We start from the raw sequence: 23,690 nt of genomic DNA, 5'->3' as shown, positions 1-23,690 counted from the left end.
TTGTCCTGAGCTCCCCGGACGACCCGGTGCTGGGAGGAGAGCGGGCATCAGAACTGCCGCTGCCCTCTGACCCAAAACCTTTAGAGGAGACCAGAGAGGACCCCTCTGGCCTTGATCCTGGGGGTGGGATCGAGGTACAGGTGGGGCCAGCTGGCAGCTCCGAATCAGCCCCCGTACTCAATGCGGGGGAGGGGTCGGAAGCTGGAGGCGATGACCTGGAGGAGGACGGGGTGTCCGTGGTGAGCGCTGGAGATTACGCTGAGTCGCTCTCAAGCGAGGCGGTGGATCCCCTGGTGCCCTCCACCGACTCCCCCCTCATCCCCCCAAGGGAACTCCGGGACTTTTTGGCGAGTCATCGCGGTCGCCGAGACAGGGTTCAGTTGGCCTTGGACCGGTGGCATTCTTTTCCGCTGGTGTTCTGGTCCACTCGCGAGGCTCTCAAGTCTCCTGAGTTGGATAGGAACGCGCGGCGGAGGGTCCAAACGTTTCCCGCTGGGCTCCTGAAGGAGAGGAAGGACTAAAAAGTCCTCTTCTTCTTTTTAATGACTTAAGGTGAAGGTTTGATGTACCTTTGACAATGAAGACGACTATAGCCAGCCTCAACATCCGCGGCAGCAGGGCCGCACAGCGCAGGTTCCAGAACTTCTCGGTCCTCAGGGACGGGAAGTATGCGTTGTGCTTCCTGCAAGAAACCCATACCGTTCCGGGAGACGAAGCCACGTGGCTCCTGGAGTGGCGAGGGGGGGTCTACATGAGTCACCTAGCCTCCAATTCTGGCGGGGTGGCTATCTTGTTGGCCCCGCATTTTCAGCCGGAGATCTTGGGGGTCAAGGAGCCGGTGCCAGGCCGGTTGCTGCACCTGACTGTGCGTCTGGGGGGGGCGGTGCTTCATTTTGTGAATGTGTACGCTCCCCTGGGCACGCAGCAGCAAGCGAGCTTCTTTGAAGAAGTGTCCACTCATCTCGGCTCCATCGACGCTGGCGAGTGCATCGTCCTCGGGGGGGATTTCAATTGCACCCTCGGGGTCCGGGACCGTCACGGTACCCCGCACTGCACGCGAGGTGTGAGTAAGTTGCGGGACCTGGTCAGGTCCTTCGACTTAGTGGACGTCTGGCGAAATCTCCATCCTGACTCCAGCGTGTTCACCTTTGTGTCACCTGGAGTCGGAGCGTCCAGACTCGACCGCCTTTACGTTTCGAAGGCGTACGTGTCCTGCGTTCCGGCTGCTTCTATACAGCAGGTTCCGTGCACGGACCACCGTCTGGTGTGGGCGGAGCTCACTTCGTTCTGCGCTCGGACGGGGTCCGCGTACTGGCATTTTAATAACCTGTTGTTGGAAGACCAGCGGTTCCTGGACTCGTTCCGTCGCTTCTGGGCCGGCTGGAGAAGGAAGCGGGGATGCTTCCCCTCCTTGAGGCTATGGTGGGACGTGGGCAAGACTCACGTCCGAGTTTTCTGTCAAGAGTACGCGAAGGGGTCGACAAAGAGACGCAAATCCAGGGTCGAGGAGTTGGAGAAGGAGGTGCTCGACCTGGAGGCACGTCTCCGTCAGCCCGACGCAGACCCGGCCCTGCGGTCGGTGTACGATGAGAAGAAGGGCGCGCTGCGGGACCTGCAACTGGTCGGGTCTCGGGGCGCGTTCGTGAGGTCGCGGATCTGTTTCCTTAAGGAGATGGACCATGGCTCTCCCTTCTTCTACTCACTGGAAAAAAGGCACGGGGTCCGTAAGCAGCTCTTTACGCTGCTGGCCGACGACGGATCCCTTGTCTCGGATCCGGAGGGCATCAGGGCCATTGCCCGAGATTACTACACTGCCCTGTTCTCTCCGGATCCGTCCAGTGAGGAAGCTTGCAGAGTTTTGTGGGAGGACCTGCCGCAGGTCGGCCCGGAGTGCGCCGGAAAGCTCGACTCCCCTATAAGTCTGGGGGAGCTGACCGGCGCACTCAACGGTCTTTCTAGGGGCAAAACCCCGGGACTAGACGGGCTGACCGTGGAGTTCTTCAGGGCGTTCTGGGACGTCTTGGGGAGCGACTTCGCGGGGGTCCTGGGGGAGAGCATTGCTACCGGGGAGATGCCCCTTTCGTGGCGCAGGGCCGTGATTGCCCTGCTGCCGAAGAAGGGGGATCTCCGCCTTCTTAAAAAACTGGCGCCCGGTCTCCCTCCTCAGCACGGACTATAAAATCTTCGCCCGAGCCATGTCTTCTCGGCTCGGCACCGTGCTGGACCACATGATCCACCCTGACCAGTCCTACACCGTCCCGGACCGAACCATTTATGATAACATCCATCTGGTCCGGGACATCATCCACCATTCCCAGAGGGCTGGTCTGTCAAGCGCATTCCTGTCTCTCGATCAGGAGAAGGCGTTCGACAGGGTGGATCACGAATACTTACTCGGAACTCTGCGAGCTTTCGGGTTCGGGACGCATTTTGCCGCCCGGATCCGACTTCTGTACACCGCCGCGGAGTGTCTAGTGAAGGTTAACGGGTCCCTGACGGTGCCCCTTCGCTTTGGGAGAGGGGTACGTCAGGGCTGCCCCCTGTCTGGCCAGTTGTATTCTATTTGCGTGGAGCCTTTCCTGCGCCTCTTGCGGAGGAGGTTGTCGGGATTGGTTCTGCGCGGGCCGGGCACCGGGGTGGTCCTTTCGGCTTACGCCGATGACGTGCTCCTTATGTTTAGTGACCCGGCTGACCTGCGGAGGATGCGCGAGTGCCAGGAGGTCTACTCTGCCGCTTCTTCTGCCAGGATCAACTGGGGTAAATGTTCTGGACTCCTGGTCGGTCAGTGGCAGATGGATCCCCTACCCGAGGAGCTCAGGCCTTTCACCTGGAGCAGGACCAGCCTCCTCTACCTGGGGGTCCATCTCTGCCCCGCTGAGGAATCCTGGCCGGCAAACTGGCAGGAACTGGAGACGAAAGTCACCGCTCGCCTGCGGCGCTGGACAGGACTGCTCCGAGTGCTATCTTACCGAGGTCGAGTTCTGGTCATAAACCAGCTGATCGCCGCCATGTTGTGGTATCGGCTGGTCACTTTGACCCCTCCCCCGGACTTTGTCACAAGAATCCAGAGATTGTTAGTCGACTTCTTCTGGGACAAAAGATTGCACTGGGTCGCTGCCGAGGTTCTGAGTCTCCCGCTTAGGGAGGGTGGTCAGGCGCTAGTGTGCCTACGCACACAGGTGGCGACTTTCCGCCTTCAGACCCTGCAGCGATACCTCTACGTCGAGCCTCCTCCTAGATGGTGTGCCCTGATGACGTATTTCTTCCGTCAAGTGCACGGCCTGAATTATGACGTGCAGCTCCTGTTTATAGAACAGCTGGGCCTCGGTGGCTCCTTGCAGGCGTTGCCCGTCTTTTACCAGGACCTGATCAAAGTCTGGAAAGTGGTCGCCTCACGACGCAGCTCTCCCCCGTCAGGAGTAGCGGCTATCGTCAGAGAGCCGCTGCTCAGGAATCCGCCCCTTCGTCCTTTTCAGTGGTTGGCGGAGAGGAGGGCTGTGGCTGCAGGGGTGACCAGGATCGGGGACGTGCTGGGTGGCGGAGGACTGGGCTGGATGCTCCCGCAGGAGTTGGCGCGACGCGCGTCTGTGAGTGTCCAGGTCGCAGCCGATGCCATCCAAGACCTGAGAACGGTCGTGCTCGGACCCGACATTATTTTGGGTCTTGAGGTGGCCCAGGTGCGCGGTGGTCTTCCGTCTGAGCGTTCCCCTGTTCGGACGGAATTCCACATTGGCCCCAAGCCCCGAACCCTCCCTCGGGTGCTGGTGCCCCGCAATATGAGCCGCCTCGGGGACATGCCCTCTGTGCCTTTTGGCACGGCAAAGAGGGGCTTTTTGTATGGACTGCTGCTGCACACCTTCCATTTTCTCGCCCTTGTCCGTCGACCGGACACGCCCTGGCGTGCCTTGTTGCCGTCCGGCGGCGGAGGCCCTCGATGGGAGGCCCTCTACGGAGGTGTCCTCCCCCTTTCTATCGGGGACCTGGGTTGGAGGGTGTTGCATGCAGCAGTCCCTTATAATAAGAGGATGCATAGGTTCACGGACTCTCAGGACACATGCCCTGTTTGCGGTCTTGTGGAGTCCGTGGACCATGTATACATAGGGTGTTGTAGGCTGCACTCCCTTTTTAGTTATTTGAAAAACCTTTTATTGATGTTTTGTTTGCACTTCAGCCCCACGCTCCTGATCTATGGGCACCCGGTGCGGAAGGGGGTCGGGAAGGAGGAGGACCTCCTCGTGAACCTGCTCCTGGGCCTGGCCAAGTTGGCCATTAACAGGTCCAGGCAGCGGGCGATCGACGGGGGAGTCCCGCCCGATTGTTTGTCCCTCTTCCGCGGCTACGTTCGCTGCCGGATGTCCCTGGAGAAGGAGCACGCGGTGTCTGCTGGCACTCCCGAGGCCTTCCGTGCTCGGTGGGCACCGCGGGGACTGGGGTGTTTTGTTGACCCCTTTAATCACATTTTGATTTAAAGTTTGTAAGTTTCCTTTAAACTTTGTTCTTGGTTTTACAGCTGACCTGAATTAGGGGCTGTGCATGATTTATCCCAATTTTGTTGATTTGGTTTTCATTTAAAAGATTATCAAGAGTTCATTTTCTTAACGATCTCGTGGAGGTAATTGTGGATTCAGTTTGTTTCCTGATACTGAGGAGAGAAGGTGTGTGGTGTTGGTGTTGCTGCTCCTCAGTGTTTCAACTGTTTCTGCTGCTGCCTTTGGGGTTGTTGCTTCTGCTGTGTGCTGCTGCTGCTCCTGCACTTGAGGGTGTTTGCTGCTGCTGCTCCTGCACTCGAGGGTGTTTGTTGCTGCTGCTGGACCTGCACTCGAGGGTGTTTGCTGCTGCTGGACCTGCACTTGAGGGTGTTTGCTGCTGCTGTTGGACCTGCACTTGAGGGTGTTTGCTGCTGCTGGACCTGCACTCGAGGGTGTTTGCTGCTGCTGGACCTGCCCGTGTGGAGAAAAGGGAGAGAGAGGGAGAGAAGAAGAACAGCTTCTGTTGTTACAGGACAGGAAGGCCAGGACTGTGTCTAAAAACAACATCCTAGGTGGGTGTCCAATGTTATTGTTTGTGTAAGGTGGGGGCAATAAAGGACTGTGTTTTGTAGGGGGAGGCAAGAAGACTGCCAGAGGGGTTGGGGAAGGAAGAGAGGGAGGGAGGGTGAGTGTGTGTGCTGAAACCATCTTTCTGCCGCCCCTCCCTCAACCCAGCCCTTTTCCCTGGTAAGGCCAGCAGTAGCTGGTGAAGACATCACCTCCCCCTGCCTGAAGAACATCAGGCCCCCACCCACCGTCCATCCATCATCAAGGACACCCACCTGGACATTTACCTCTTTCCCTCCTGTGCCTCCCTGTCTTTTACTCCTCTCCCTCCTCTCCTCTCCTGCCTAAAAGAGGGGAGGTTGTTTCTACCTCTCTCCCCCACCCCCTTTCCTCCCTATATATATATAAAAAAAAACAAAATGGCCAATCCTTCCCGGGGTGGGCGTGGCTCTGGCCCTAAGGCCAATTCACCATCGCCTGTGGCCGGGCCCTCGAGGGCTAATGTGGAGGCGGTTTTGGCACCGGTGGCAGGGCCTCAAAAAAAGAAAACCTATGCGGGGGTGGCTGCTTCTGCAGCACCAGCTGCTCCTGCTGCCCTGTCACCATTCCGCCTCCTCACCAGGGCCCTTGGGGTAAAGAGCTATGCTCACCCTGAAATGACAATAGAGGCCTGCGTAAAGGCTATGGCTGGGGTCGTCGGCCCCTCAGCCATTGTCGCGGCCTCTAAAATGTATGGGAAGGCCATATTCTTCTTGAGGTCAGAGTGGGCGGTGAACCTCGCCCTGCAAAAAGGACTCACTGTGGGCGGGACTTTTCTGGCGGTGGATCCCCTTGAGGCCACCGCCCAGAGAATTATTATTTCGAACGTCCCACCTATTCTATCCAGTGAGCTCCTCCTCCCCCACCTTAATAAACTGGGGGAGGTCAGGTCGGGGGTTGCACCAATCCCGCTCGGCCTCAAAGACTCGGCCCTCCGCCACGTGTACTCCTTCCGGCACCAGGTATTTGTCCGCTTGGCCCAGGAGGAGTGCCTGAAGGGGGCCTTCACTATCAATTTTGAGGGGACCGCCTATCGGGTCTTCTGGACCGTGGAGGGCGTGCGGTGCCATGCTTGTAAGGAGGCGGGGCATGTGAGGAAGAAGTGCCCCACCTCCAAGGCCACGAGCCCCACCCAAGCGGCCACAGCTGGCACCGCCCCTCCTCCCCCCGCCACCACTCCATCTCCCTCCCCGCAAGGGGAAGCGACGCCGGCGGCCACTGCCATCTCGGCTGCCGGTGAGGCGGGGGGAGAGCCCCCGCGCCGTAAGAAGGCACGGAGGAAGACCCACAACCTGGAGGCGGCCCCTGAAACGCCCCAAAACCCCCAAACACCTGCAAGCACTGGCTCGGGGGAAAAGACATCATCCGGCCCCGGCGTCGTGTCCGCGTGTGCTCCCGGGCCCGTGGGTGCTAAGGCGCCGAGTGCTGGGCCCGGCGTCGTCCCTGCGCGTGCTCCCGGGGCCGGCGGGGAAAAGACGCGGGACCCCGAGCCGGGGAATCTAACATCCAAAACCCAGAGGGTGGAGTGTCCGGGAGGGCTGGACAAGGAGGAGGGGGCCTCGGAAATGGAGGTCTCCCTAGCCCCCAGCCTGACCCGGAAGAGACGTCACGCTTCGGAGGAGGTGGGTGATGCCCAAACTGAAGAAGTTGGGTGTGTCCCTTCCCCCGATGAAGAGGTGGTGGCGTCTCCACCAAGTAAAATCTCGCCCTGTCCTCTGGGGGAACTCAAAACCCCTGCACCGACTCCCACCACTGTTACCCCCGTCAACCTGCTGCAGTCCCCTGAACAGGGCCCCTCGGGGGTCACTGAAGGCACCTCCCTTGAGGTGGTGCCCGACTCAGGAACCCTCGATACCCCCGAGGTACCTTCTGGCTCGTCGGAGGACTGTAGCTTTCAAAATTTAAAAGATGTTAACGGGTCATTGGGTGGCGGCGAAAAGGAAGGCCTTCCCGCTCCCTCCCAAACCTTAGCACTGAGCGTCCTAGTTTTGGGTCAGGAGCTTGTCACCCAAAACCTTTAGAGGAGACCAGAGAGGACCCCTCTGGCCTTGATCCTGGGGGTGGGATCGAGGTACAGGTGGGGCCAGCTGGCAGCTCCGAATCAGCCCCCGTACTCAATGCGGGGGAGGGGTCGGAAGCTGGAGGCGACGACCTGGAGGAGGATGGGGTGTCCGTGATGAGCGCTGGAGATTACGCTGAGTCGCTCTCAAGCGAGGCGGTGGATCCCCTGGTGCCCTCCACTGACTCCCCCCTCATCCCCCCAAGGGAACTCCGGGACTTTTTGGCGAGTCATCGCGGTCGCCGAGACAGGGTTCAGTTGGCCTTGGACCGGTGGCATTCTTTTCCGCTGGTGTTCTGGTCCACTCGCGAGGCTCTCAAGTCTCCTGAGTTGGATAGGAACGCGCGGCGAAGGGTCCAAACGTTTCTCGCTGGGTTCCTGAAGGAGAGGAAGGACTAAAAAGTCCTCTTCTTCTTTTTAATGACTTAAGGTGAAGGTATGATGTACCTTTGACAATGAAGACGACTATAGCCAGCCTCAACATCTGTGGCAGCAGGGGCGCACAGCGCAGGTTCCAGAACTTCTCGGTCCTCAGGGACGGGAAGTATTCGTTGTGCTTCCTGCAAGAAACGCATACCGTTCCGGGAGACGAAGCCACGTGGCTCCTGGAGTGGCGAGGGGGGGTCTACATGAGTCACCTAGCCTCCAATTCGGGCGGGGTGGCTATCTTGTTGGCCCCGCATTTTCAGCCGGAGATCTTGGGGGTCAAGGAGCCGGTGCCAGGCCGGTTGCTGCACCTGACTGTGCGTCTGGGGGGGGGGGCGGTGCTTCACTTTGTGAATGTGTACGCTCCCCTGGGCACGCAGCAGCAAGCGAGCTTCTTTGAAGAAGTGTCCACTCATCTCGGCTCCATCGACGCTGGCGAGTGCATCGTCCTTGGGGGGGATTTCAATTGCACCCTCGGGGTTCGGGACCGTCACGGTACCCCGCACTGCACGCGAGGTGTGAGTAAGTTGCGGGACCTGGTCAGGTCCTTCGACTTAGTGGACGTCTGGCGAAATCTCCATCCTGACTCCAGCATGTTCACCTTTGTGTCACCTGGAGTCGGAGCGTCCAGACTCGACCGCCTTTACATTTCGAAGGCGTACGTGTCCTGCGTTCCGACTGCTTCTATACAGCAGGTTCCGTGCACGGACCACCGTCTGGTGTGGGCGGAGCTCACTTCGTTCTACGCTCGGACGGGGTCCGCGTACTGGCATTTTAATAACCTGCTGTTGGAAGACCAGCGGTTCCTGGACTCGTTCTGTCGCTTCTGGGCCGGCTGGAGAAGGAAGTGGGGAGGCTTCCCCTCCTTGAGGCTATGGTGGGACGTGGGCAAGACTCACGTCTGAGTTTTCTGTCAAGAGTACGCGAAGGGGTCGACAAAGAGACGCAAATCCAGGGTCGAGGAGTTGGAGAAGGAGGTGCTCGACCTGGAGGCACGTCTCCGTCAGCCCGACGCGGACCCGGCCCTGCGGTCGGTGTACGATGAGAAGAAGGGCGCGCTGCGGGACCTGCAACTGGTCGGGTCTCGGGGCGCGTTCGTGAGGTCGCGGATCCGGTTCCTCAAGGAGATGGACTGCGGCTCCCCCTTCTTCTACTCGCTGGAAAAAAGGCACGGGGTCCGTAAGCAGCTCTTTACGCTGCTGGCCGACGACGAATCCCTTGTCTCGGATCCGGAGGGCATCAGGGCCATTGCCCGAGATTACTACACTGCCCTGTTCTCTCCGGATCCGTCCAGTGAGGAAGCTTGCAGAGTTTTGTGGGAGGACCTGCCGCAGGTCGGCCCGGAGTGCGCCGGAAAGCTCGACTCCCCTATAAGTCTGGGGGAGCTGACCGGCGCACTCAACGGTCTTTCTAGGGGCAAAACCCCGGGACTAGACGGGCTGACCGTGGAGTTCTTCAGGGCGTTCTGGGACGTCTTGGGGAGCGACTTCGCGGGGGTCCTGGGGGAGAGCATTGCTACCGGGGAGATGCCCCTTTCGTGGCGCAGGGCCGTGATTGCCCTGCTGCCGAAGAAGGCGGTTCTCCGCCTTCTAAAAAACTGGCGCCCGGTCTCCCTCCTCAGCACGGACTACAAAATCTTCGCCCGAGCCATGTCTTCTCGGCTCGGCACTGTGCTGGACCACATGATCCACCCTGACCAGTCCTACACTGTCCCGGACCGAACCATTTATGATAACATCCATCTGGTCCGGGACATCATCCACCATTCCCAGAGGGCTGGTCTGTCGAGCGCCTTCCTGTCTCTCGATCAGGAGAAGGCGTTCGATAGGGTGGATCACGAATACTTACTCGGAACTCTGCGAGCTTTCGGGTTCGGGACGCATTTTGTCGCCCGGATCCGACTTCTGTACACTGCCGCGGAGTGTCTAGTGAAGGTTAACGGGTCCCTGACGGCGCCCCTTCGCTTTGGGAGAGGGGTACGTCAGGGCTGCCCCCTGTCTGGCCAGTTGTATTCTATTTGCGTGGAGCCTTTCCTGCGCCTCTTGCGGAGGAGGTTGTCGGGATTGGTTCTGCGCGGGCCGGGCATCGGGGTGGTCCTTTCGGCTTACGCTGATGACGTGCTCCTTATGTTTAGTGACCCGGCTGACCTGCAGAGGATGCGCGAGTGCCAGGAGGTCCACTCTGTCGCTTCTTCTGCCAGGATCAACTGGGGTAAATGTTCTGGACTCCTGGTCGGTCAGTGGCAGATGGATCCCCTACCCGAGGAGCTCAGGCCTTTCACCTGGAGCAGGACCAGCCTCCTCTACCTGGGGGTCCATCTCTGCCCCGCTGAGGAATCCTGGCCGGCAAACTGGCAGGAACTGGAGACGAAAGTCACCGCTCGCCTGCGGCGCTGGACAGGACTGCTCCGAGTGCTATCTTACCGAGGTCGAGTTCTGGTCATAAACCAGCTGATCGCCGCCATGTTGTGGTATCGGCTGGTCACTTTGACCCCTCCCCCAGACTTTGTCACAAGAATCCAGAGATTGTTAGTCGACTTCTTCTGGGACAAAAGATTGCACTGGGTCGCTGCCGAGGTTCTGAGTCTCCCGCTTAGGGAGGGTGGTCAGGCGCTAGTGTGCCTACGCACACAGGTGGCGACTTTCCGCCTTCAGACCCTGCAGCGATACCTCTACGTCGAGCCTCCTCCTAGATGGTGTGCCCTGATGACGTATTTCTTCCGTCAGGTGCACGGCCTGAATTATGACGTGCAGCTCCTGTTTATAGAACAGCTGGGCCTCGGTGGCTCCTTGCAGGCGTTGCCTGTCTTTTACCAGGACCTGATCAAAGTCTGGAAAGTGGTCGCCTCGCGACGCAGCTCTCCCCTGTCAGGAGTAGCGGCTCTCGTCAGAGAGCCGCTGCTCAGGAATCCGCCCCTTCGTCCTTTTCAGTGGTTGGCGGAGAGGAGGGCTGTGGCCGCAGGGGTGACCAGGATCGGGGACGTGCTGGGTGGCGGAGGACTGGGCTGGATGCTCCCGCAGGAGTTGGCGCGACGCGCGTCTGTGAGTGTCCAGGTCGCAGCCGATGCCATCCAAGACCTGAGAACGGTCGTGCTCGGACCCGATGTTATTTTGGGTCTTGAGGTGGCCCAGGTGCGCGGTGGTCTTCCGTCTGAGCGTTCCCCTGTTCGGACAGAATTCCACATTGGCCCCAAGCCCCGAACCCTCCCTCGGGTGCTGGTGCCCCGCAATATGAGCCGCCTCGGGGACATGCCCTCTGTGCCTTTTGGCACGGCAAAGAGGGGCTTTTTGTATGGACTGCTGCTGCGCACCTTCCATTTTCTCGCCCTTGTCCGTCGACCGGACACGCCCTGGCGTGCCTTGTTGCCGTGTGGCGGCGGAGGCCCCCGATGGGAGGCCCTCTACGGAGGTGTCCTCCCCCTTTCTATCGGGGACCTGGGTTGGAGGGTGTTGCATGCAGCAGTCCCTTATAATAAGAGGATGCATAGGTTCACGGACTCTCAGGACACATGCCCTTTTTGCGGTCTTGTGGAGTCTGTGGACCATGTATACGTAGGTTGTTGTAGGCTGCACTCCCTTTTTAGTTATTTGAAAAACCTTTTATTGATGTTTTGTTTGCACTTCAGCCCCACGCTCCTGATCTATGGGCACCCGGTGCGGAAGGGGGTCGGGAAGGAGGAGGACCTCCTCGTGAACCTGCTCCTGGGCCTGGCCAAGTTGGCCATTAACAGGTCCAGGCAGCGGGCGATCGACGGGGGAGTCCCGCCCGATTGTTTGTCCCTCTTCCGCGGCTACGTTCGCTGCCGGATGTCCCTGGAGAAGGAGCACGCGGTGTCTGCTGGCACTCTCGAGGCCTTCCGTGCTCGGTGGGCACCGCGGGGACTGGGGTGTTTTGTTGACCCCTTTAATCACATTTTGATTTAAAGTTTGTAAGTTTCCTTTAAACTTTGTCCTTGGTTTTACAGCTGACCTGAATTAGGGGCTGTGCCTGATTTATCCCAATTTTGTTGATTTGGTTTTCATTTAAAAGATTATCAAGAGTTCAAATCTCACAATGGCAAACTATGAAACAATGTAACTTCATCCGAAACAGATGGAAATGGGTTTGTACTCGAAAGAGTTACAGGATGAATGGTCTCATCTTCTCATCATTCTCAACTCACACTCTCACAAACCCATCACACATCCACAGGGATATCACACCTCGAGGGACAACACCACTGACTCTCACACACACCCCCACATCTCCATCAGCCTCATATCCTCTTGAGCTCACATCCTCATCCTGTCCATGGCGTCGCTCACCACACAAACATTCTACAGAGTGCCGTGTGTCCTGCTCACACTCTCTCCATTTGTTTTCATGCAGGAGAGGCTGATTCACATCAGCAGGGAGAGGTCCCACACTGGGGGCAAAGTGGCCTACATTAGGCCCCTCACTCACTTGAGAAGCGTGCCATCACACTGACTGGTGAGCATGTGGACCCAGCCTGCGGCGACAGTGAGGTCAGCGACAAACACCCATATGAGAATCCTGCGCCACATTATCCATCTCTTTCCTGCTTTTGTCTCTGCTGTCATGCACTAATTATCTCTACTTTGGTTTACAGGGAGCTCTGTCAAGGGACCGACAACCTCAGCCAGCCAGTCCCTCAACTCCATCCAGGTCTTCACCTCCAGCCAAGAGGATACCTCCTCCATTGAAGAGCTGGAAAGAAGCAGCCAGGAAGACCCATCACAGCTCTTCCCCACACCCTGCACCAGCACAGAGGCACAAATCTCAGTGGGACTAAGCTTGAGGGAGGCCTTGGGATCACAATCTGGTGATTATATCAGGGACACGTTTCCGCAGAAGGAGGAGGCAGGTTCAGCTGAGCTCTCTGGCACTTGGCGGACTGGTGGGGAAGAGGCATCTAAGAGGTCCGAGTCAGATGACTCGATTTGGCCTTCCAACTCATCATGGAGTCAGCAGAAGACGGGGGAAAATCACACACAGCTGTTGGAAGACTTCAAAGGAGTGGCATGTGAGTCAGAGGAGTGTGTCCGCCTGCCCTCTGATGAAGTGATGCCCACATGTGCGCATATGGGACTCTCCATGGGGAGGATGGCGGATAACATGGAGACCGTGGTCCAGCAGAACACGGAGATGTGTGCAGACCTGCACTCCAAAGTGGAAGCCAAGGGTGAGTTCCTGCAGAGGCAACACGAGAGGGAAACAGGGCCCCTCACTGTCCATCCAGGTGCTCCTTCCCCTCAAGGAGTCAGGCCAGGGCCCTCAGGCACCTAAAGGGAGGTGAGGTGGCAGATGGACACCCCTGGGGCATACACTCAGGAATCTCAGAGGCTGTCCTCTCCCTCCGAGTCCCCTTTGTCTGTGAGCCCCTCAGCCTCATCCTCTGTCACCACAGAGGGAGCAGCTGGCCCAGGAGTGATTCTGGAGGGAGAGGTGTGTGTGTGGCAGGGCCTTTCGGAGCCCCATGCAAACATTCTCCCAAGCACGCGGATCCTTCTCGTATCGTACTCACCTCAATGTCCTGAGCATTTTCAACGCTGCCTTCTGGGGTTCACTTTCTGAGCTGACCTGCATCTCCGCCCACCCATGCAGCAACTGATCTCGCCCACCAAGACTCTCGTTTCACCTTTGATTTGGACAGCATGGTGCCAATTAGGTTTTTCTTTCACTTCCCTGTCCTTTCCCCTCCTCCAGTCACCCGTCTCCCTTCCCCCATCACAGTTGACCAACCCCCCTTGCCCCATCACCTTCCACCTCCCCTCCGTATCCTACCAGCCCCAATTCCTTTCCTTCGGGGATGTCCATTTGAATGTGCAGGTTCCGTTCCTTCCTGAAAATCCCACTCCCATCCACATTCACCTCCCCAATCTCCTCCTTCCCACCCCCTGGGTCCGTGTCTGCCTCCGAGTCCCCACCAACCACCCTCGCCGTCCCTTCAACTGCTACCGTTGAACCCTCAAACTCCCACCCTGCCACCTCACTCTGCCCACGGTCATTCTCACCATTCCCTCATACAGTGCCTGCCCTCAGTTCGCTCCTCAGGAGGCAGTCATGGACTCATCAGACCCCTCCCTTGCACGTTCACCTGAACATCCCCTCCAGACCCATTCCCCCTTCTGGATACCTTCTCCCCTCTGGATCCCTTCCTCCCGAACCCCTTCCCCAGTCGGACTCCCACCCCACAACCCCTGCTTAGTCCCTCCCTGTTCCTGACTCCTTCAGTCACTTTTACATCTTCCTCCATCCTTACTCCCTCTCCTCTCCACACTCATTCCTCTCCCGGACTCCCTTCCATCTCCGCACTCCTTCCTCCCCATGGATTCCCTCCCCTCTCTGCAGTGCTTCCTCCCCCTGGATACTCTCACCTCTCTGCACTCCTCCTCCCCCTGGACTCCCTACCCTTTATGCAGTCCTTCCCCCCACCCCAGCTGGATTCCCACCTCTCTCCGTACTCCTTCCTCCTCTGTTACCCCCTCCTCCCAACCTCCCCCACCGACATCTTCATTCCCATCTTCCAACTTCACCCCTGACACCTTCATTCCCTCGCTCCCAATCACACCCCCACGATACCTTATTTCCACCCCCCCAACCTCAAACCCCCAACATCTTCATTCCCCTCTCCCAACTTCAACACCCCCGCCGACACCTTTTTCTCCCCCCTCCCAACCTCACCCCTTCAACACCTTCATTCCCCCGCTCCCAACCTCATGCCCCCCCCCCGACACCTTTCCTCTCCCAGCCAATCTAAGACCTTCCTCCCACCCCCTCAACCATTGTCCATTGTGAGCATCAACGGTGACTTTCCAACTTTTGTGAGCTGCTTTGCAGCAGAGCCATGTCCATGAGAATCCACCCAGCAGCCATCGGCGTTCCTCCAGGATCCGGTTGCTGTTGGGTTCCAACATCTTGTGCTCCTCAGATGTCTGCAATCTAAGCATGGCCCTGGCGGTAAGTCTCAACTTCCGCACGTCACATTTGTCAAGATGTGTTCTCCAGCAACGTGGGGTGTACGATCCAGCGGGGAGGGGGGGGGGAATGAATCTGGTGGGCTGGCCTTATAATGATTTGCAGATGTATTACAATGAGGTTCCTGACATCCGATGGCAGGAAAAGCAGCCCACCATCTACAGGCTGAGTGGACAATTGCAAACTGGTTTCACAACGTCGTGAAACTGATTTTTAGCATTCTCGCCATATTGTCCGCTCATGCCAATGACACGCCCGATGCCAGTAGGCACGGAAAATTCTGCCTTTGGTCAGATGCTGCCTAGATGTCAAGGACAGTCACTCTCACCTCACTTCGAGTTCAAATCCGTTGTCCATGTTTGGACTAAGGCTGCACTGAGGTCAGAAGTCTTTTGATGTAAATCAAACCGAGCAGTGATTTTTGCTTTTTAAATGCCACTTGATTACACTGTCGACAACACTTTCCATCACTTTACTGATGATTGAGAGTAGACTGATGGGGCAGTTGTTGGCCAGGTTGGTTTTATCCTGCTTTTTGTGGACAGGACATAACTGGGCAATTTTCCACATTTCTGGCTAGATGCCAGAGTTGTAGCTATCTTGAACAGTTTGGCTAGGGACACAGCTAGTTCTGGAGCAAAGTTTTCTGCGCTACTGCCTGACTATTGTCTTTGCAATATCATGTGCCTTCAGCCATTTCTTGATATCACTGGAGTGAATTGAATTGGTGAAAGATGAGACTCTGTGATGCTGGGGACCTCAGGAGGAGGCCCACATCGAACATCCACTTGGCACTTCTGGTCGAAGATGGCTGCAAGTGCTTCAGCCTTGTCTTTTGTACTGTGCCGGAGCCCCTCATCATTGTTGATGGGGATATTTGTGGAGCCTCCTCTTCCGGTTAATTATTTAATTGTCTACTACAGTTTATGACTGGATGTGGCAGAACTGCAGAGCCTTGATCTCACCATTGGTTGTAGGATTGCTTAGCTCTGACTATCACACACTGCTTCTGCTGTTCGGCATGCAAATAATCCTGTGTTATTTGCTTCACCAGGTTGACACCTCGTTTTTAGGTATGCTGGGTGCTGCTCCTGGAACGCTGCCCTGCACTGTGTAGTTGATTCCAGATTGATGGTAATGGCAGAGTGAGGGATCTACTGGGCCATGAGGTTACAGATGGTAATTGAATACATATTTGGGAAACTAAATGAACTGAATGCAAATATGCAAGGAAAGAACTTCCTTCAATTTAGTGATGGAATCACAGTATTCATGAAGAAAGTTGCATTTGGAAGAGTAAAATGCTGAAGTTGAACTATGACTCTTTCCTGCAACTTTCCAAGTTCCTGTCCAATAACAAAATCGAACAGTGTCCCACTCATGTGATGTCCAAACATCTCAGCCCCTTGGAGGAGCACTTTGCATCCTTTTTCCCTAATTTGGATATGACAAAGCTGGATTGGATTTGCCCACAGCTGATACTGAACAGTTTACTGAAATTTAGCACACTTGTCAGCATCAAATCTCAATATCAATCAAACCTGATGTGACATCAGAGATTAGATGTGTGATATCAAGCAACTACCAGACTTTGAGAAGTTGTCTCACAACATGCATGCCCATGTGTCTCATTAGGCCCACTGAGTGCATAAAATAACATTTTTACAAAATATTTTAAAAACACAGATTTTCTTTTATATGCAATATTTTATGTTTACCTTTAATGTGCTAACTTTAATAATTGAATACTGAATGTTACTATGCTGCTGTTTTATTTTTCATCTGAAGTAATGTGAATGTTCAAGCGTTAACATGGGACACATTCAAAGATAGTTTGGGAAACACCGCAATTGACGGTTCCCACTCCTATCACCAACTCCTCCCTTTAAATGTTTCTCAGTCTGATCACTAATTTTAGAGGTGATTACATCCATAAAGAAATCGTAATAAAAGGAGAAAATGCAATGACTCAGCCAATACCTAAGAGGAATATTGTGATGATAGAACAGCTCAGCCAATTTCACCAGCTCAACTGCATCTTCCTGAGTAGGATCAATAAATAGGACCTGTAGTCAGAAAATAGAACAATAAAATTAGTAGAAATCTTTTTTTAAAAATAAAAGATCAATATTTTGAGTTTATATTGTAGCTAAACTGCTTTTGTTTTCCAAACCAATAATAGCAGCATTAAAATATAGTATAATTATGAATACTTGCAGGGACATCAGATAAGTTCACAAAGAACAAACTTAATTGTTATTACAAAGAAAACACAAGAATCTTTACATGAAATGGACTCCTGCTTGCCAGCCTATGAAATTATTACTTTTGAAAACTGTATAAACATCATTTGATTATCACAACAATTATTATACTGTTTAGCAATTGAGTCCAGTAAAATATTGCACTGCATTCAGTTAACTTCAGGTTACATACGTTCATGTGAACATAGTAGACCTTATGGCACTATTTCAAAAAAGAGCAGGAGAGTTATCCCTGGTGTCCTAGCTTGTGACAATCCCAGAAGGCCAAAGATTGCTGTTCTCTAACTAGATTGCCAGAAGGTCCTAATACTATGAGCCGGGAGCATAGCTGCAGGTCTGAGAAACATGTAGTTGCACTCCAGTTTCCTTTCCAATACTTAGGTACGTGGCAAGAAGGGTTGAAGAAGGTAGTGCAGTGGATGTTGTGTACATGGATTTTAGCAAGGCAAAGGTCCCACATGGAAGATTGGTCAGGAAAGTAAGAACCCATGGGATTCAGGGTAATGTGGCAAACTGGATAAAAGGCTGGCTTTGTAACAGGAAACAAAGGGTAATGGTCGATGGACGCCCTTGCGAATGGAAAGTTGTCTCAAATGGCGTTCCACAGGGCTCAGTGTTGGGACCCTTGCTGTTTGTGTTATATATTAACGATTTGGACAGTGGGGGACATGACTGGGAAATCTGCAGATGATACAAAGATTGGCCGAGTAGTGGATAGTGTAGAGGATAGCCATAATCATCAAAAAGAGATAGATGGGTTGGTGGAGTGGGTGGTAAAGAGGCAGATGGATTTTAACATAGAGAAGTGTGAGGTCATACATTTAGGGAGGTCAAACAGTTACAGGGATTACACAATAAATAGGAATATACTAAGAGGGATAGATGAAGTGAGAGATCTTGGCGTACAAGTACACAGGTCCCTGAAGGCAGCAGTTCAAGTAGGCAAGGTTGTAAAGAAGGCATATGGAATGTTCTCCTTCATTGGCAGAGGTATAGAATATAAAAGTAAGGATATAATGTTGGAATTGTATAAAACACTGGTGAGGCCACAACTGGAGTATTGTGTGCAGTTCTGGACACCACATTACAGGAAGGACGTAATAGCTCTGGTGAGAGTGCAGAGGAGGTTTACAAGAATGTTGCCAGGGTTAGAAAAGTGTAGCTACGAGGAGAGATTGGATAGGTTGGGGTTATTTTCCTTAGAACAAAGAAGGCTGAGAGGTCACTTGATTGAGGTGTACAAAATTATGAGGGGAATAGATAGAGTGGACGGGATAAAATTGTTTCCCTTGGTGGAGAATTCTAGAACCAGGGGACATAGATTCAAGATAAATGGCAGAAGGTGTAGGGGGGACATGAGGAAGAACTTTTTTACGCAGAGGGTAGTGGGTATCTGGAATTCGCTGCCCATGTCGGTGATAGAGGCAGAAACTCTAAACTCATTTAAAAAGTACCTTAATCTGCACCTAAAGTGCTGTAAGCTGCAGGGCTATGGGCCGGGTGCAGGAAGATGGGATTAGAAAGGGCGCCTGGGCAAGATGGACAAGATGGGCCAAATGGCCTCCTTCTGTGCTGTAACTTTTCTATGGCTCTATGGCGCAGCCAGGGGTAAGCATACATCAGGAAGCCACAAAGTCAAGCAAATGTGGGACGGAAAGTCATGTACTCCCATTTAATAACAGACAAGGTACAATTGGCTCTTCTTAACACTCAGTGAGAGATCTCTCGCAAAGTAAAAACTTGAGCTTTTTTAACTTTTCTCCATTAGAATTGGATTGTTTTTCCTTCTTTTCTTCGCACCTACTCTAAGGCCTGCATATTCAATTTCTATTGTGGTTTCTAAACTTAATACTGAATGTATTATATTGAATACTGAAAGTCTGACCACTGCATTTTTATAACATCGGCATAATCAGAATAGTACTGCATTATTCTGGGATGTATCCATTTACCACTTTTATTTGTTTCGTCATGTTATCCAGACATTGGCAGTGATGAGGCTACCTAGTCCTTACGTGAAGCTTTCTATGAAAATGCTATTCCATTCGGTTTGCACTTTGTCAATCTCTGCTGCTGTGCATTTGTCAACATTAAATTAAATTTGACCTCGGTCTGCGAATTTGTTGAAAATTATGCAAATTATTGTTCAAATTGTCAGCTGCATCCTTAGTTTATGTTTTTTTCACTATTTTTAATGTCATCTGTCAAGTTGACGATCCCAAATTTGGGGGGATTTTTAACCTGCAAGAGTGGGTGGCTGTTGCTGAGTGCAGGGTGTTAAAACACTAAGTTAAATGCCAGTGTGTCAGAAAACCAATGTTATCCCATTAATTTCCATATTGAACTAGTGCATCTCGGGAAACATCCCCATGTGCGGAATCATCCCAAATTATCAGTTTTACCCGCCTGCTGCAATGGCGGGTTTTCATGCTGTATCGTCCCGTTCCAGGCGCATCCCACCTCATTAATAATGCATTCACAGGCATCACCCAGGACTGCTGGTGGGCAAGCTCATATTCGCCCACTATGCCATCAACTCAGGCCTTCAATAATCTGAGCACCATATTTAAAGGGCACCCCTGCAATGCGCTAGCACTCTTTAAGTGGTTGAAAGCTGCTGGAAAGTAATAGCTGCCAAAGGGGGGAAACATGTTGCCCCCAAATTTAGCAACGCCTCCCTCGGGAGACTACTGGGTGGAGTGGGGGCCTGCCATGAAGTCCTCTACCCTTGCTCTGGGCAAAGACCAGCAAGCAAGGTCATCAATCCAGCATGGGAGGCATGGGAACGTTGGTCAGTGCCAATGCACTCCAAAAGAGGCCACCCAGTACTGAAAGAGGATGAATGATCTGTGCAATTCTGGTCGCCACATTACCAAAAGGATATGGAGGCATTGGAGAGGGTGCAGAGGAGGTTTACCAAGATGCTGCCTGGTCTGGAAGTTATTAGCTATGAGGAGAGGTTGGAGAAACTCGGATTGTTCTCACTAGAGTGACGGAGATTGAGGGGCAACTTGATAGAAGTTTACAAAATTATGAGTGGCATGGACAGAGTAGATAGTCAGAAGCTTTTTCCCAGGGTGGAAGAGTCAATTACTAGGGGACATAGATTTAAGGTGAGAGGAGAAAACTATAGAGGAGATGTGCAGGGCAAGTTTTTTACACAGAGTAAGTGTCTGGAATTCGGTGCCAGAGAAGGCGGTGGAAGCAGGTACGATAGTAATGTTTAAGACGCAGCTTGACAAATACATGAATAGGATGGGAATAGAGGGATACGGACCCCGGAAGTGCAAAATGTTTTAGTTTGACTGGCAATACAATCAGCGCAGGCTTGGAGGGCTGAAGGGCCTGTTCCTGTGCTGTACTTTTCTTTGTTTTTTGTTCTTTGTTCTTTATCTTATCCATTCTACCATGGTAATACACTCTTCTCAACACGCTCAACTCTCACACTCACAAACACATCACACATCCACAGGGATCTCCTCACTGCCAGCTCAAGGGGCATCACCATTCACTCTCTCTCACACATCTTCATCTGCCCTGCAAAGCCTGTCCTCATCCTGTCCATGGCACCACTCACCACCCACACATGCCAGGTATCCTTATTATCTGGCCTGGCAGGCACACTTTTTCCATCTATCTTCATGCAGGACAAACTGGCATACAACAAAAGGGAGAAGTCACAGACTGGTGAAGGAATGCGCAACATCAAGTCCCTCACAGGCTTGAAAAATAGAGTCATCCAGCTGGCTGGCGACGATTTGGGCTGATGGTGAGGTTTGCAGTGCTCAACCAAGTGAGGATCCAGCATTGCAATGTTCATCAGACAACTATGCTGTGAGTGTGTTCCCCTGTTCCGCAGTCCCCTGCCATGCACTAATTATCTCTCCTTGCTTTCGCAGGCACGTCTGGGAAGCAGCTGAGGGGGTCCACGAGACAGATCCTCAACTCAAACAGCATGCCAATGCACCAAGGTCAACACTGGTAGGGTGGCGTCCACCTGGAGACCTTGGGTCCTGCACTGTTGTGCAAGCTGAACTCCATCGCTGATACTATAGTCAGCCTCCAAAGATACCTTGGAAGAAGAATCTGATGACACCCTAGCTGAAGACCCATCACAGTGCTCACCCACACCTTCCACCAGCACAGAGACATACACCTCGGTGGGACCTAGTTCTAGAGTAGCCTCAGGATCACATTCTTGTGAGCACATTACACTGTCTGATTCACAGCAAGGACTTCCCAGCTTTCCGGCAGTCGGAGGACTGCTGGAGGCCAGGAATCTGCTGATTCTGAGTCAGACGACGAGCCTCTCAATTTGGTCATGCCTCAGTTGCTGGAGCTGCAAAGGCAAGCTCGAGAACATCAGGAAGGGATGAGTAGTGCACTCCTCAGATTGCAAGCCACAATGGAGAAATCCATCCACCTTCAATCCGAGATGACAGGGACAGCATGCCAATGCACTGAAGTCAACACTGGTAGGGTGGCGTCCACCTGGAGACCTTGGGTCCTGCACTGCTGTGCAGGCTGAACTCCATCGCTGATGCTATAGTCAGCCTCCAACAGTATCAACATGAGAAGGATGCGGGGCAGCTCGATATCAGCCTAGCTTCCCCTTCTCCACAAGAAGTCAGCCAGGGGCCCTTGGGCACCCATTGGGAGGAGGACCAGCAGCTCGACACTGCAGGGCCATCTACCCAGGTGACTCAATGAATGGGCAGCCAATCCAAATCCCCTCTTCCTGTGACCCCTGCAGCTCCAGTTCAACATGCCGAGGAGGGTGCAGCTGGCTCACTGCAGGCCACCCAAAGCAGGCTGGGGCCCTCCAGGTCTCAGCCCTCCAGAGGACGCCTACCAAGGCCATCACAGACAGGGTGTATCAGTCAGCAGGCTGCCTCCACCTCCGGTGCGGATGTCAGGGAGCACCAAGATGTAGAGACAGGCTTAAGAAGTTTAAGAAGATGTAGTTGCATAGCTTGGGCACGAGTGCTAATCACTTGTACATAATGTTCACTATTGTAAATAAACACCCAAGAATGTCTCCTTGAGTAGTGTTCATCTCACTCAGATGTGAAACCTTGGTTCCTGCACAAGATAAAGGCAGGTGTCTCAGTCCAGGGCCTCTTCCCTGTGCAGTGTGTAGCCTTCAGATCAAAGTGAGGGTCTGGCTTCACACTCACTGGACACATTAGTGGTGCCTGCACCTGTGTGGTGCTTGTTATTGCTGCCAGAATATCATGGTCAGGTGTCACAGAGTTCTCTCATTCTCTCCGTGTTCTCTCAGCACCTTTGAAGTGGGGCTGCTCCCCCCTCTATTTAACATCTGCGACCGGTAACAGTGTGCTCCAGAAGGGGTCAGGTGCTGAAGGCTGACAAAGGACCAGGTGCATTAAAGTTTCATGGCTGCATCTCCATGATATGACCCTGATCACAGAACGCAAGTGAGCTGCCCTCAGTCAGACAGGAGTCAGACATTCACAGAGGCTTATTTGAAGATCAATAGAGTGTCCTCACAGCATGTCGTCATCATCCTCCTGAAATCTAGCAACTAATAGTGCCTCCACTGCGTCTCCATGATATGAGCCTGAGCACTGAGGGTATGTACGCTGCCATCAGCCACACAGGAGTCAAATATTCACAGCTGCAAAGTAAGATTGTCAGGGTTGTGCTCAATGTATTTCGTCATCATCCTCCACAAATCTTCCAGCTATGAGGGCCTTACGAGCGTGTCAGCCTCATCTGGCCAGTGCAATGGCCTGATCACCGACGTCCTTGCCTTTGAGGACCTCCTCTTCTTCCATCTCCTCCTCAGCCAGGTTCCCCCTGTTGCATCGGCAGATTGAGGAGCGCGCAGCAAGCGATGATGATGCTCAATACCCTCGGTGGACTGTATTGCAGTGCTCCGCTGGACATGTCGAGGCACCAGGTGCTCAATTTCAAAATGCCCATTGTTTGCTCCACCAAAGTCCGGGTCGCAGCATGAGCCTTGTTACACTGTTCCTCTGCTGCAGTCTGAAGCTGCCACATGGACGTCATCAGCTACTTTCTCTGTGGTTAGCCCTTGTTCCTGAGGAGCCATCCCTGCAGCCTCTGTGAACCCTGGAAGATGTCAGGGATCTGAGACCTACTAAAGATGTAGGAACCGTGGACACTCCCTAGGAATCATGAGCAGACCTGCAAGATGTGTTTGTGGTGGTCGCACACCAGCTGAACTTTCAGTGAGTGGAAGTCTCTGTGGTTGATGTAGTTGACTGCTTGTTGCCATGGAGATCTAATCGCCACGTGAGTGCAGTCGATGGAACCCTGCACCTGTGGGAAACCAGAGTCCTGCGCAAATCCCAGTGCTCTTGCTTCCTGGCTTTCCTGATCCATGTTGAAAAGCACAAACTTCTGTGTCTTCATGCAGATGGTGTCCATGACCTCCTAAATACACCTGTGCTTGGAGGCTTGCAGGGTCCCGCAAAATCACCTGTTGAGCCCTGGAAGGAGCCACTGGCGTAATGATTGGTCACTTTGACTGCCACCTAGTCACCTAGGGGATGCACTTGCTTGCAGCTGATTGTGAAATCCCGCTGATATCACCAGCACATGCCTCGAAGGAGCTGGGGGAAAAGAAATTTAAGTCTGTGGGACCTTGATGGTCACTCTCAATGCCTGCCCACCTATTCCACTTAGAAGTAAAAACAGAAAATGTTGGAAAAGCTCAGCATAGCTGGCAACATCTGAGGAGACAGAAACAGAGTTAATGTTTCGAGTCCATTTGACTTCTTGTGTCAGGAAGCTGTAGATGCCAAGAAAGTCTGTGTTTCCTGAACAGCTCTTCCTCAATAAGAGTGGAGTCCAGCACATCAGTGTAAAAGAGAAGGCTGAAACATTTTCAACCATCCAGAA

At 53.6% G+C, this 23,690-nt stretch overlaps 1 protein-coding gene across 4 annotated transcripts in view; it reads right to left on the bottom strand.

The window, feature by feature from the left end:
• uggt2 (UDP-glucose glycoprotein glucosyltransferase 2) overlaps window positions 1-23,690 on the bottom strand; it is a 437,193-nt gene that overhangs the window by 234,526 nt on the left and 178,977 nt on the right. For all 4 annotated transcript variants that reach the window (XM_041199272.1, XM_041199273.1, XM_041199274.1 and 1 more), the window contains exon 15: window positions 16,519-16,604. In XM_041199272.1, coding sequence (XP_041055206.1) covers window positions 16,519-16,604 — 86 coding nt within the window. The remainder of the gene's footprint in view (window positions 1-16,518; window positions 16,605-23,690) is intronic.

This window comes from Carcharodon carcharias, chromosome 11 (genome assembly GCF_017639515.1).
Source record: "Carcharodon carcharias isolate sCarCar2 chromosome 11, sCarCar2.pri, whole genome shotgun sequence".
Taxonomy (NCBI): Eukaryota; Metazoa; Chordata; class Chondrichthyes; order Lamniformes; family Lamnidae; genus Carcharodon; species Carcharodon carcharias.
This window is presented reverse-complemented; position numbering and strand designations above follow the sequence as displayed.